General features: G+C 34.0%; 1 protein-coding gene across 1 annotated transcript; it reads right to left on the bottom strand.

Annotated features, from left to right (window-relative positions):
* Positions 1–157: 157 nt before the first annotated feature.
* LOC101737397 (uncharacterized) lies at positions 158–13,202 on the bottom strand. Its single transcript, XM_004926238.4, has 3 exons — positions 13,108–13,202; positions 7,705–7,936; positions 158–5,143 (listed from the first exon to the last, which is right to left on the bottom strand). The coding sequence occupies exons 1-3, from the start codon at positions 13,108–13,110 to the stop codon at positions 4,914–4,916; spliced, it is 465 nt and encodes a 154-aa protein (XP_004926295.1). The 5' UTR covers positions 13,111–13,202; the 3' UTR covers positions 158–4,913.
* Positions 13,203–14,491: the final 1,289 nt, after the last annotated feature.

Genomic DNA, 14,491 nt, shown 5'->3' with positions numbered 1-14,491 from the left:
AAATGCTATTGAAATGGGTTACTTGACAAGAAATTTTATAAACCAAAAAAGTTATGATGTCTGGGAAACTCCAGCATTATTACCTGCTCTTGGTTTTTGGAACGATTCCAACACACTGGTTAAGTATAGAAGTGGTTAGGTAAGAAAAACACACAGATAAATGAATATATTTTAATAAACAGTAACAATGAAACAAAAAACAACAGAGTGCGCCTTATAACAATAATTTCATTTGGTAGTTCAGAAGCATATAAGATAGAAAATAATGTAGCAGAAAGAAGCGAAGAAGAAGCAAATGAAGAGCAGAAGGGAAATGAATGAAGGAAAGAAGAATTAAAAACAGTAAGAGAGAGAGAGAGACAGATGAAAGATGCAACAAGAAGTAGAATCGCAATAAAGAAAAAGAAGAGAGTATAGAAAAGTAGAGCATAGCAAAAGATAATCATGGCTGGAAGTATGAACTTAGTAAGAAGTAAAGTTATAAATTCAAGTACGAAGAAATAATATGAAGAGGAAAATGCAAGGAAAATACATAGCACCAATTTAAGGCAAACGCACAAAATATAAAAGTATTTATTACAAAACAATATTATTCATTAGCAACACTGTAGCGAAATAAACGTTCATGTAAATTTCCACTGCTCAATGTCTTGCCGGGGCCATTGATGCACCATTAATTCCAAAATAAATAAATTCCAAAGTTCAACTGTATTGTGTATTTGTATGTAATCTGCCCTTAAAAATTATGTCTGTTATATCATTAAAATTATCAATTCTACGTTTTCTGAATGCGTTTGAATGTCAATATCATTTTAATGATAAAAAGAAAAATATAGTCATACAGAGATAAATGGAAAATAAGAAAGAATGTTCAAGTATAATAAAATGTTTAGACAGTGTATGAGGAGAATAGTATTTAATAGATTGGTAGAGCAAGAAGAATGTTGCTATAGTAATAGAGTAGGATAGATATAGCTCATATAGCTGAAACTTTAACAATAGTGAAATATACCTAATAATTCGCTATAAACAGAAAAAAAGCGTGTACAGAAAAAGGTGAAAGAAAGTACGTAAGTGTTTGAAATCAAATATTGAAATTACATATTAGCAGAGCGAATGGAAATAAGATGGTGAAGGAGCATAGACGAAATAGGAATAGACTTTTTAAATTAATTTTGGTATTAAGAAACTGAATGGAAAGAAGAAAGAAGGTTCATGACGAAAAAAGTAGAAGACAACGAAAAAGGCAGCAGAAAATTATTTTGTTGTAAAAATGTAAAGGATCAAGTAGAAGTATATTTATTATTTTGACAAAAGAATTGTGTTGGACACCAAAATAAATAATATATATGAAAATGATAGCTAAAAGAACGAAAATGTACATTACGATGTGATCAGAAAAATGCAAAGGAAACTAGAGAAGTAAGTTAGACAGAAGTTTTCAAAGGAGAAATAGTAACAGTTGTTTCATTATAAAAAGATTTAAATAGGTTTTTTTTGTAATAAAATACTTACATTATTCTAACAAGATAGAAGATATATTATAAATAAAATAAAATATAGGAATGTTTTTGATGTAAGTAAGTGATAGAAAGTAGAAAACAAGATAAACTTTGATGTGTATTGAGAGATTTCAATAATTAAACGAATACTGTTGAAGGTAGCATAATATAAAAAATGAAAACAGAGAGTGTAGAAAAGGTGTGAATAGAGTAGAGTGAAGAAGTAGTTGTAGAAACATTCATAGAGTAAGTACAGTGAAAGAAATATCAGTTTAGAAGAAAAAGGAAATAGTAATAAGAACAATATGAATGAGCCTTAGGAACGAGAAGGGAATTATTAATAAAATCATTTCATTCATCACGAAGTTTATATAAACTACTAGTTGTAATACAATATTGAAGCATAGACTAAATAGAACAATAGTGTACTTTATTAAATTTGTATATGAACAAGAGACAGATACAGAAACTAATTTAAGTATAAAAAGTTCATGAGAATTTTAGTGAAGAGTATGTAGTGAAAAGAGTAAATAAATATTAGAAAGTAAGTTCTAAAAATATAAATGTAATGATTGAATTATCTTAATGGATAGTCATACGTGATAAGGTATAATGATGAAAATGAATACGCGATGAAGTAAATATAATATAAAAAATACATGAAATGAGGTAAAATGTAAGAAATTTTAAGACTTAGATAATATTGAAATTGAAGCTACATTGAAAAAGATTTAAAAAAATTAGTTAACTAAGACAGGAAAAACTTTAAAAAGAAGTTGTAAAATATGGAAGTGTTAAAAAAATAAATAATGAGTTAAGAACAGAAAATAGGGATACTTAGAGTATACAGGAATCTAAATTCTTTCACATTTCTTTTATAAAAGAAAAATGAAGAATTAAATACCTGGAAAAAGTGAAATAAGGAGGAAATAGTGATGATAGTGCAGAATGAAGATAAATGATTATTAGTAAAACAAGAAATAATGAATAGTAATTTAAAAGAAATTTTGTGTCATAAATTATAATGATGAAGGTTTTTAATGATGTTGAATAAGATATTGAACACGACGCAATACAAATTGCACACATGCCTCATTGTTTGAATAAAAATATCAATAAGCAATAAATACCTTGATTTCTGAGTGAAGTTATTATTAAATGAGGAATGTTATAAGACGGAGAAATAAAAATAAGAATTGAAAGAGAGTTGTCGAACATATTACGTAGTTATAGACTATATAAATAAGCAGAATGTTATATAACATAGTATGTTAAATTTAGTATGCAAATTAAGTATGATGAACAAAAATAGCTATCGGTACATAGTAAATGAAAGAAGTAATATAAGAAAAATGATATAAGGTAATCACAATTAAAGGTGGAAATATATAAGAGTGAAAAGTGAAACGAAATGAAACTTTTTTGGAGAGCCTACATTATCTGTACATATTAGGAATGATAAGGTTAAGAAACGAAACAAAAGATAGTGATAGATAAAGAAAAAGATAGATTGAACGGAGTATGTGCATATGTTGTCAAGATAAATTTATGTAGAGCCTAAATTGATTATAAATAAAGAGTGTTGAGAACAAGAAATGAAATAATATAGTAAAGAATAAAGATACAGCTATAAGACATTAGAAAAAAATATATGTTCGAGAAGTGAGGATTATTTATTTTCGGGTACCAAACTTGGCCACATAGATAATGATCAGAGTAAGAAAAGGAATGAGGTAATAGAGCTGAGTATAAAGAGAGAGAAAAATAAGATTGAAAATGTAAATGAGTTCCCGTAGTAAGATTTTTTGGTGGTATGCAATGAATGTGAGAATTATATGTCATTGTGTGTAAGAAACGAAATAAGATTGTATATTTAAGAATAAATAAAATAAGTAAGTAGCAAAAGATAAGGTTATAAGTAAATTGGTAGAGTAAAATGAGTGATTTTCGCAATGAAATTTAAAAAAGTGAAATGAAATTACATTAATGTTAGTCTCCAGCTTTAAGACGCTTGTACATAGAAAAAGTTCCGAGCATGGCATGAGACGATCGTAGAATGAAGTAATGTAATAATGTATGAATTTTATGGTACTTAGATAATGAATAGACATAGTAGTTGGAAAGAAGTGAAGATTAAGGGAAAATTGTGAAGTATGCATGGTATTATAATTAAAATTTACAAGAATAATGAAAAGATTCAGTGAAGTGAAAATGTCTATTAAAATAGACCTTAATATGTTGATTTAAGTGTAAAAGATAAGAACAGGTAAGACCAGAGAATAAGTATAAAAGTAATGTACCTATGTGAAATTAAATTTTGGGATTAGATGATGATGATGATGATGATGATGATGATGATGATGATGATGATGAAGAAGAAGAAGATGATAAATATTCAGGTGAAGATAATAGAGTTAAAGAAGAGCTTTAGAAATGTAGATAAATACAAGATACATATATCTTGCTATAGCAAAAGATAGATGAGCGAATATGAAAGATGTATGAATATGTCTCAGTTTCCACCAATTATAATATTGTAATATATGTATGTGAACAGTAAAATACAGGTACAGTTAGAAAAAGAATACTGCAATATTTTTTACTATGACTAAAAATAACATTCAACTCATCATGTAATGAAAGTGATAGTTCGCGTATGAAAGTGAAGATTTAGTACTTACTGATGCAACAAAATGAAACGATGATTCGTGAATATTTATGTATATATTTTATTACATCGATATTAGTAACAGTTGAAATGAATATAATGAAAGTGAATTTCACAGTGAAATGAATAAATACTATTGTAGAGGCAGTGATTGAGTGAGCTTGAAAATAACATAAAGATGACGTAAAAAGCAATAGAGAAGAAAATGATAATGAAGCAGTAATAGAACAAAAGAAAGACGCATACAATACGTGCAACGTATAGAAGGAAGCGTGATTTGAAGGATAGAAAAGCAGTGAAGAAAGAGGAGTAAAGCAAGCAGTGGAATGCATTTGAACTACCATAGTACATAATATAACAATTATCACAGTGTACTTTGCGACTTAAAACTAAAGGAACTGATCAAGTGCACTATTTTATATTCAGCGGAATGTACCGTTTTTAACAAATGTGCGGTAATCCAGCTACAGACAAACAACAAACAAACCTAATCTAGTAATATCACTCGAAAATAATACTGTCTTTGGTAATAACATAGGCAAGTGAAATACGTTTTAAATTGAAATACGCCACAAATCGCTAAATATTGAATCTAAGGTCTGCGACTATTTAATTATTTTGTTCAATGTTTTCGCTGTAAGAATCGATAGGACAAGTAAATATCGTTTGCCCTATTCAATGTTTAGTCTTGAATTTTATGAAAACCTAACGTGCAATGACGTAATTCGTGGCGTATATAACATTTACTTCCTATATCCTGATGAATCTTCGTGGTTATTGACCGGGAAGTCTGCGTACCAACCGAAAGCGCCGTTGTCGCCGGTGTGCGCGCCAAAGTCGACGTATTCGCCAAAATCTGGAGGTCTCTCCGCTAAACGTGCAGACGGGGCCAAAGAAGCTGCTCCCGAGACGTCTTGAGGTTGGAGACGGACCAGTCTCGCTGGTTCATGTTCCCGAGGGGACAGTGCAACTTCTGTAATAAAGAAGTGCTTGATAATAATAATTGACATATATGCATCGGAATATAAAACTAGTTTTATTTATTTATTGCATAGACGGGTGGACGAGCTCACAGCCCACCTGATGTTAAGTGGTTACAGGAGCCCATAGACATCAACAACGTAAATATGCCAACCACCTTGAGATATAAGTTCTAAGGTCTCAGGATAGTTACAACGGCTGCCCCACCCTTCAAACCGAAACGCATTACTGCTTCACGGCAGAAATAGGCGGGGTGATGGTACCTACCCGTGCGGACTCACAAGAGGTCCTACCACCAGTTTAGGCCTGATATTAGAAATGAATAAAGACTTTGTATTTTTGTTCTCGTTTGATTTGCACTTAACAGTTCATGCAAGGTCCGGAATTATATAACTTGACGTAATCAAAGACGAAAACAGTCCCAAGAGAAGCCTAAATGGTTTATTATCTTTAACTATCGGCACAGCAACTACCTATGTTACCTAACGAACAATACGTATTCGTAAAAAAAAAACACCCAAAAGAACTGTCACCAATTTCCCCAAATTTCCCCAAACACTTGTGTTTTGTAACCAAACGACAATGACATTAAGATTGTAATAACAGCGTTTTGTTATGAGCTGCGTGCTTGATAACTATTATAGGCGTTATGTAATCGTATAAAAACCGAGAAAATTACAGTTGTAGCCGGCGCGGCGGAAATGTGCGTGAATGTGTTCATTGAGCAAGTCGGTTCGCATTTACGCACCTATCTAGGCGTAATTATGTGTATTACGACATCTCATTGTGGGTCAGTGGTAATTCATTGATGACAAACATTGATAAATTTACTATAGTAAAATAATGTTTAACAATTTTGAGGTGAGTGGCGAAAAGACAATATGGAATAGTGACAATAATAATTAAGAAAACGTTGAAAGTTTTTTTTAATGAAAACACATGTGTGTGTGTTTTTTTTTTTATTGGTTAGATGGGTGGACGACCTCACAGCCCACCTGGTGTTAAGTGGTTACTGGAGCCCATAGACATCTACAACGTAAATGCGCCACCCACCTTGAGATACAAGTTCTAAGGTCTCAGTATAGCTACAACAGCTGCCCCACCCTTCAAACCGAAACGCATTACTGCTTCACGGCAGAAATAGGCAGGGCGGTGGTACCTACCCGTGCGGACTCACAAGTGGTCCTACCACCAGTAAAAATTTATTATTTAGTATTACAAATAAATAAAAAACTGGACGGGCCAAGGTCTTGTAGGCCCGCCTACCTATTTCTACCGTTCCAGTTTTGTATGTATACTTCGGATAAGATAATTATCAATGCGCGTATTAACTGAACAAAAATGCCTTGAATTTAAATTCTCGCTTTCGTTTGATGTCGGTGAAAAGAGATTTTATTTCTGCTTTCACATCATAACAATTTTTTTAACGATTGACCACTTCGAAATGTTGGATTTAAAAAGAAAAATTATATAATGTTTCACAACGATACGATAACTCGATTACTTGAGCCTCTAAATGAAGTGCTAAACGTTAGGATTGCGTGCGCAGATCGTTACGCAAAGCAGCGCCGTGGCCCGCCGCCGTAACTGACACTAATCAGTAAAATGGAAATAGCACGAAAGCGATACTAAACTTTTAAAATTACTAAAAAAAATGCTTAGATATAACCAGACAACGTTAAGTCGGTTACGTAACACAATCTTTTGAACAATAAAAGAAAGTCACTGGTTGCATTACGCGACTGTATTGCGGTGGTGGGTAACAAAACCATTATTGTTATGTCTCTAACAGCTATGTTAAATCATAAAATTCACGGGTCTACTGAACGCGGTCCGTTTCGATCCCATTGAATGCTAAAACACGTGTTTACGACCCGCTATGGATGCATAGAAAGTATTTTAAATCCATTGTGAACGAGTGAAAGTGTACTGGTTGTTACTGATTATTATATGATTTGACGTTTTCAATTAGTTTCGCTCTTGATACAAAGGTATTTGTAGGGGCAAACCTCAAATATCAGTTCCGAATCGTTTTAATGATGATTTTGTTATTTTTTTTAAGGGATTTTATGACCTGGTACCTAAGACCTTTAGGTCATGTCTTATTTTAATTTATATTCTTATTTTGTATGAAATGAAATGAAGATGATTAATTTGAGACATTAATCAACTGGGATGAAATTAAATGAAATGAGATGAGATGATATGGGATGAACTATAATCTCAGTAAAATGGTGGTCATTTACTGAGATTTTTTCAGTTGACTTTTTGAAGGATCCCGAGAAGTTACGCTCACTCAGCGGCTCTGTCTCATTTTCCCACATTTGTGCACTTTCACAGATACTAAACAGTTAATAAACCACCATTATTATACATTTAAACCTGAAGAAACACTAAATAGGCAAAATAAAACAAATCACACAACTTCACGCCTCGCGTTTCCGCCAAAAAGTCCTTTTAATGATGAACAAAAAAAATTACAGTTCCTACTTTACTACTTTATAAAATACACCAGAAAAGCTAATTTGATCTAAATATATGCATGTAACTTACGTTGCTGCTGGTACTGCTGCAAGGTCACAGGGTGATACTCTTGTTGGTACTCCTGTTCGTATAGTGCCTGGGGCAGCTGTGGGGGTGGTGGTGGTGGGGTGAGGGTCTGACGCGGGACCCGCCGGACCCTCAGCGCGGAGAGGTCTAAGAAGGCGATCTGGTCGGCGGGAACCGCGATATACGATGGCATGGCCGTTGCCACCGCCGCTAACGTTGCCAATATTAATGTGTGCTGCAAAAAAAAGCTGAAGTTAATTTATTGGGAAGAAAAATAATAATTAAGAATCGAATATTTAAACATCCACAAAAGGATAGAGAATAAAGAAGTTTACATTTAAGATGACCACAAACCGCCTAGTTCTAAACAAAACTTTTTGTCCTTGTTACTGCGGCTATTTATTACTGAGGTGGAGTAATCCATTTCAGTCAGTACTTATCGCAATATCAGTTGGTAAAGAAACGGCAGTATTTGTTGCAATGGTATAGAGGCGAGGAGGGTGGCGCAATAAACTGTCTGTCAGTACTGGGCGTTGCACGGTAACAGTCCACCGGAATATCTCGGGCGACTTTTGTTCTATATCAATTGTTTGTATTTGAATAGAATATTCGTATGCAATTTGTATTATATTAAGTTAAAGTACGTAATTTCTCAGTTATCGTAGTCAAATTTGTACGTATATTGTCTGTGTAGTTTCGTAGTTCAAGCTACTCCCACGCTAAAAGCTCTTTGGTACATTTAATTGGACCCTAAAAAGCATTTTACGCCCACCGCCATCCACTACTACCAAGCGTGGGTGTCAAGTTTGATAATTAACCCGTCGTAAGACATGGAAAATGTATAGGTCAAAATGATACCCACACGAATTTCTTAGGTGACGTTCTCTAATATGTATTTCAAAAGACTTGTCTTGCCGTTGTAACTATATCTTAGAACTTATATCTCAAGGTGGGTGGCGCATTTACGTTGTAGATGTCTATGGGCTCCAGTAACCACTTAACACCAGGTCAGCTGTGAGCTCTTCCACTCATCTAAGCAAAAAAAGTTCTAAGCGTCATTTGGAATTTGCTATGACTGTAAACAATTTTCATGTTATCCAACGTTCTTTAGAATTGTCTACCGCTGAATGTATCGAAAATAATGGAGGTTATTGGAGCCCTTATGAGTATGATTATGTACACTTGGGGACATATTGTGGACATATAACAGTTGAGTGGCTTTAGATACTGTTGTTTCATTAACAAAAATTGAGAAAATAAACATTTGATTTCTGACCACGCGAACCGCTGGAAACCGTAAAATGAGATTAGCTCTATTCATTGTTGAATGATGAAACCCAGACATTGTATTGTGCGTGCTATAATGTTATCATCAATGTGAACAGAGTGTGGGAAATTTTTACACATGATAAATAATTGTGTATAACTACATACAATGTTTCGTAAACAAATTTGCGAAATTTAAAGTGGTTATATTAATACGACCGCTCTATATTCAAGGTTCCTGCTATCTTGTGAACTTTATAGAACTAGAGGTCCCGCAGTAGTCGAAATTCGACTATAATTAATTGGAATTGTAAATCTGTACACTATTATGATTGTATTTTATACTTCTATAATCACAAATTTTGCCAAAGATACACTAAAAAAAATGTTAATAAAGACAAACAATATTTAATTTATTGTCAATTTGACCACTGACGTCAAGAACAAAAGTTTGACAATAAATAGTATGCACGCGTGTGTGCGTCAAATACATGGTATGTAGTGTGTGTAATATTTTCTTTATTGATGTAATGTATCTTTTATGCATTATTTTAAAAAAATATTAGCTTTGTGCACTTCTTCTCTATATTCTCTATAAGTGTGGAAAATTTCATACTCCTCCGTCCGCGCAATTTTCGTAAAAAGGGATACAAAGTTTTTGCTTCACGTATCAATATATAGATATAGATTTTTGAAAAAAAGAAGACGATTAACTAATTTTGAAATCAGGAATATATTACTAAAGTAAACGAAAAAAAAATTTCATTTACTGATCTAAGTATAAATACTTGTAATTTAGAAGGTTTCGGGAGTCAGGGAAAGTAACAAAAATGCAGCCCTCCGACGTTCCTTCGAGACAAAGGTCGTGACCTAATAGGTCAATTTAAAAAAAAACCGCCCTTTTTTAAATGAAGTGAATTAAGCAATCGCCAATCACACTTTTCTTAATTTTTTTTATTTATTTATTTATTTATATATAGTAATAGGAAAGTTATGTACAAAGGCACTGCTTATTTCTTTATTTATTTTCTTTATATTACGGATCAGAATGAATATTTAATAAATTTCTACATTGCTCAATACTTTTACATGAATTTGCAATACGACTTTCTAAAGCTAATCGAAGCTGCAAATCTCATTTCATTAATTAATATGTGTACAATGAACTACACGCGTACTTAATTGTACAGTTAAAATTAATGTCGCTTACGTCTCTAATAAAATAATTTTTTATTGAACTTTCGACAGTTCAACTAACTATACTAAGACCTTAGAACTTATATCTCGAGATGGGTGGCGCGTTTACGTTGTAGATGTCTATGGGCTCCAGTAACCACTTAATACCAGGTGGGCTGTGAGCTCGTCCACCCATCTAAGCAATAAAAAAAAAGTTCAAAAGCGAAATTATGTTACGTGAGCGAATGAATTTTACAGTTTTGTTATTAAAATCTTATTTGACGTCTCAGAATGTCGATCACCACGAGTGTTACGTAACAAACAAGGTAGGTACTTTAGAAAGTGGAGTACAATTTCACAGTTTGCTAAACGTGTTCGGATCAATTGCGCAATGTTTTTAAAGGTAATTAAAATATCGTAATTTAACTAATATTTTAATTATATGTCACACATTATAGATATTATTATGTATCGCGCTTATTTTTATTATGACGTCATAACAATGTTAGACTGATTTTAAAATAAGCTAGACCGCTAATTATAACAGTTAAGTACGATATATAAAATGGTAAACCGGGAAACCTAAATATGATTACATATATGTATATTGATTCCACAACCTCTTCCCAGTTGCATATCAAATTTCATTAATAAACGATTTAGTTTTTCTGTAGCTACTTTTTTTTATTGCTTAGATGGGTGGACGAGCTCACAGCCAGGTGGGCTGTTAGGTGTTAGGCTGTGTTAGGTGGTTACTGGAGCCCATAGACATTTACAACGCAAACGCGCCACCCATCTTGAGATATAAGTTCTAAGGTCTCAGTATAATTACAACGACTGCCCCATCCTTCAAACCGAAACGCATTACTGCTTCACGGCAGAAATAGGCGGGGTGGTGGTACCTACCCGTGCGGACTCACAAGAGGTCCTATTACCAGTAAAAACCAGAAGTTCGGCACTCGGCTCGAAAAAGTCTGTCCCTCGTTTATTTTCAAACTCAAATTGATTCGCAGTTTCAGTCATTAGCACGCTAAGGTTTTCGTTTGACCGAATTAGTAAAGAAACAATCCAATTTGAATGTTACATTTCGGATTACATACATACGCTTGCCAAATTAATTAAAATAAAATATTAACGACTGCAACGCGAATAATAAGTAGGTAAATACAACGTTATAAAAGCGTCGGAATATTAAAATAACGGAAAACGGGTTTGGTTGGACAAACGAAATAAGGTATTAGTGTTCCGCATGCAATGTTCCCGTTTGCCTTCGCCATGTTACAGTGAAAGGTTCTCAATGTCAGTTTTTTTTTGTTGTTGTTGTAATACACAACAAAAGTCTACCACTGAAGTACATAGCGCAAATTACTTTGTCGCGATACAAGGTCGCTATTGTGCCACAACGTGTCTCGGAGAGACTTGTTTGGGCATTTTAATGTCATTTAATAGATTACATTTGAGTCGACTAGTATCAAAGCCGGCAATGTGACTTTTGGACAATTATTGGTAAATCAGAAAAACGAATTATTGACTTTGTATTCCATTGGCAGCCACAAAACTCTTCTGAACGACATCTTAGATAAATAACAGGTTAAGTATTAACCTTTATTTAATGCAGGTTTTGAACCGTATTCTTTGAAGGAGACGATTATATTCAAATCAATCTGTATTGACATATCAATAACATTTTTTTGTTCAAATGCACAGATTGCCACCTTTGATAATAGACGACTCATTTAGAAGGTTACATGAAAACAGATTCATAATGTAAAGAAATTACGTTCTTTGACATTTGTAAATTATACATGTTCACCTAATATCATTTCTATTGGTCAAGGTCTGAATCTATTTTCAGAATGTAGAAATGTTAATAATTTTTCAATAAATCTCCGAAATCTATGGTAATTTAAACTGCAATTTTTTTTTATTGCCGTTGTAGGCAGACGAGCATACGGCCCACCTGATGATGAGTGGTTACCGTCGCCCATGGACTTCAGCAATGCCAGGGGCAGAGCCAAGCCGTTGCCTACCAATTTTGAGAAGTATATTCGTTTTCTGTGATCGATTTTGATTTGTCTTTGTGAATTAAAGTTATTAGACACATATTGTTTCGTAGCCTTCGATTAAATGTGAAATAAGGTTAAAATAATTATGTGCATAGAATAAAAAGATGAGGTAAATGTTAAAAGGTTTTTTTATGGCGATAGACTCGGAGACACTGTCAAGTGACCATCATTGGTGTATAAAGGCGTGAGTTGCCAACAAATTTTTAAATTATGAGGTCTAAGTTTTGTGTCAGTGGTATTGCATTTGAAGGCTGTTCGTATTATTTATGGGCTGTTCTATCTATCCTTCAAAGCGGATACACGAATACTCGGCGGAAATTCATAAGAAAGTGGTTGATCTACCGATGCGTACACAAACATATTTAATTTATCGTCAATGATTGAGTATTGTTTGAAATTATTTGCGAAAATCATGGAACCGATGAACGATATTTTTTTTTTTCTAAAAGCTCATTCGGCGACTTGGCAGCAAGGTTAAACTTTCAAATGGCCAACGTAACAAAAGTTTTTATAAAAAAAATTAGGTTCAATTAATAAATTGGCCAATATTTAACATAATGTATCTATTGTGCTCGCCCAGTCGTACAGATGATATTTTGCAATTCAAAATTAAAACAATTGAACACGTCATAGTACGCAGCCTTAGTGAAATCGGTCAATTCACGCACTGATTAATATATAATTAATACGTTATCAAACAGCGGTTCATTGATTTATTTGAATATCTGACCTCGTAACAGAGTGATTTCTAAAAAAATTATATAAAAATATTCCCATACAAACATCACTGTTATGGCACCATGAAGTAACGCGTTTAAAATGAATATTATATCACGAATTGACCGACAAGAGGCCGTTTAATAAAACAAACACGTACGAAAGTGAAATTCTGACTGACCATTTTAGCGTGTCGTCGTGAAGGCTGCACCGGCGGCGCGCATCGACTGAGTGCGCCGACTTACACACTCAACTGTTTTATATACCGACCTTTCAACAAAGCGGTTTCACTTTCTACGCGGCCAGTCCTGGCTGATCTACATTTTTACGACCGCCATGGTGATATTGTAACAAAGAGTTTCGGACTCCCATTTGAATTTAGAGAATAATGATTAGATTGGTAACTGGCAGATGTTTTTTTTATCGCTTAGATGGCTGGAAGAGATCACGGCCCACCTGGTATTAAGTTGTAAGAAGCCCATAGATATCTACGACGTAAATGCCGCCATCCGCCTTGAGATATGAGCTGTAAGGTTACAGTTTTTCAGTATAAAAGCTGCCCCTGACAAAGGGCTCGACGAGTGAATTAACCTATAGACTCAGCCCACTGAGTTTCTCGCCGGATCTTCTCAGTGGATCGCGTTTCCGATCCGGTGGTAGATTCCGCGAAGTACTGCTCTTGCTAGGGCCAGTGTTAGCAACACTCTTGGTTTGAGCCCCGAGAGCTCAGCTACACGTGAAGGAGAAGCTGAAATAGCCTCTCAAGGCTATCAGCATAAGTAGGGGAAAAAATAGCATCGTTGCATCTCTAGATACTAATGCACCGGGTGTCTTTTTCTTTGGGCCACGATGACTTCAAAATGTTGCTTCTATACAAACAATAACTCTATGTTAAGTTTTTGTACGCGATCAGAGAGATTCGATTATCGGTTTTTTTGTCAATAAAGGAGATTCTACACTGGTGAGCTCACACGGGTAGTTTGTAATTGCCTATCCTGTATCCTGCCTATGTCTGCTTTGAAGCAGGCATGCGTTCGGTTTGAAGGACCGGACAGTTGTTGTGGAAAGAAATCGATTTTGACCACATGTCTTAAGCTGGATGGTCGCGTACACGTTGTGATGTTTATGGGTCCCGGTGGTTACTTAACACCTGAGAAGCTATGAGCTCTTTCAGCTATGTTAGCAATAACCAAAAAAAGGGGTGTTACGTGGGTGTGTTTTATTTTAATAAATATATGATATTTAGTATACTATACAGATAACTACCCTCCAACACGGTATTTTACAACACGATTCCAAGGACGAAAAGAAAAATTCCGCAAAACCCACTTATACTACGGTACTTCTGCAACACCATAACGAGATTTTTGTTTAAAATTATTTAGAAAATTACTTAGTTTTTATGTGTAATATATAGGTTAGTATAGTATAGGTAAAAATTACATATAGGCATAGTTGAGATGTTTCATTCAGAAAAAAATACTAGTCTAGTCTCATATAACACGGTTTCGCAAAACACGGGACTTCGTAAGTACGTACCTACCGCGTTATAGGAGGGTTACCTG

This window comes from Bombyx mori, chromosome 3 (assembly GCF_030269925.1).
Source record: "Bombyx mori chromosome 3, ASM3026992v2".
NCBI classification, from domain to species: Eukaryota; Metazoa; Arthropoda; class Insecta; order Lepidoptera; family Bombycidae; genus Bombyx; species Bombyx mori.
The sequence above is the reverse complement of the archived record's forward strand: the minus strand, read 5'-3'. Positions and strand labels throughout refer to the sequence as shown.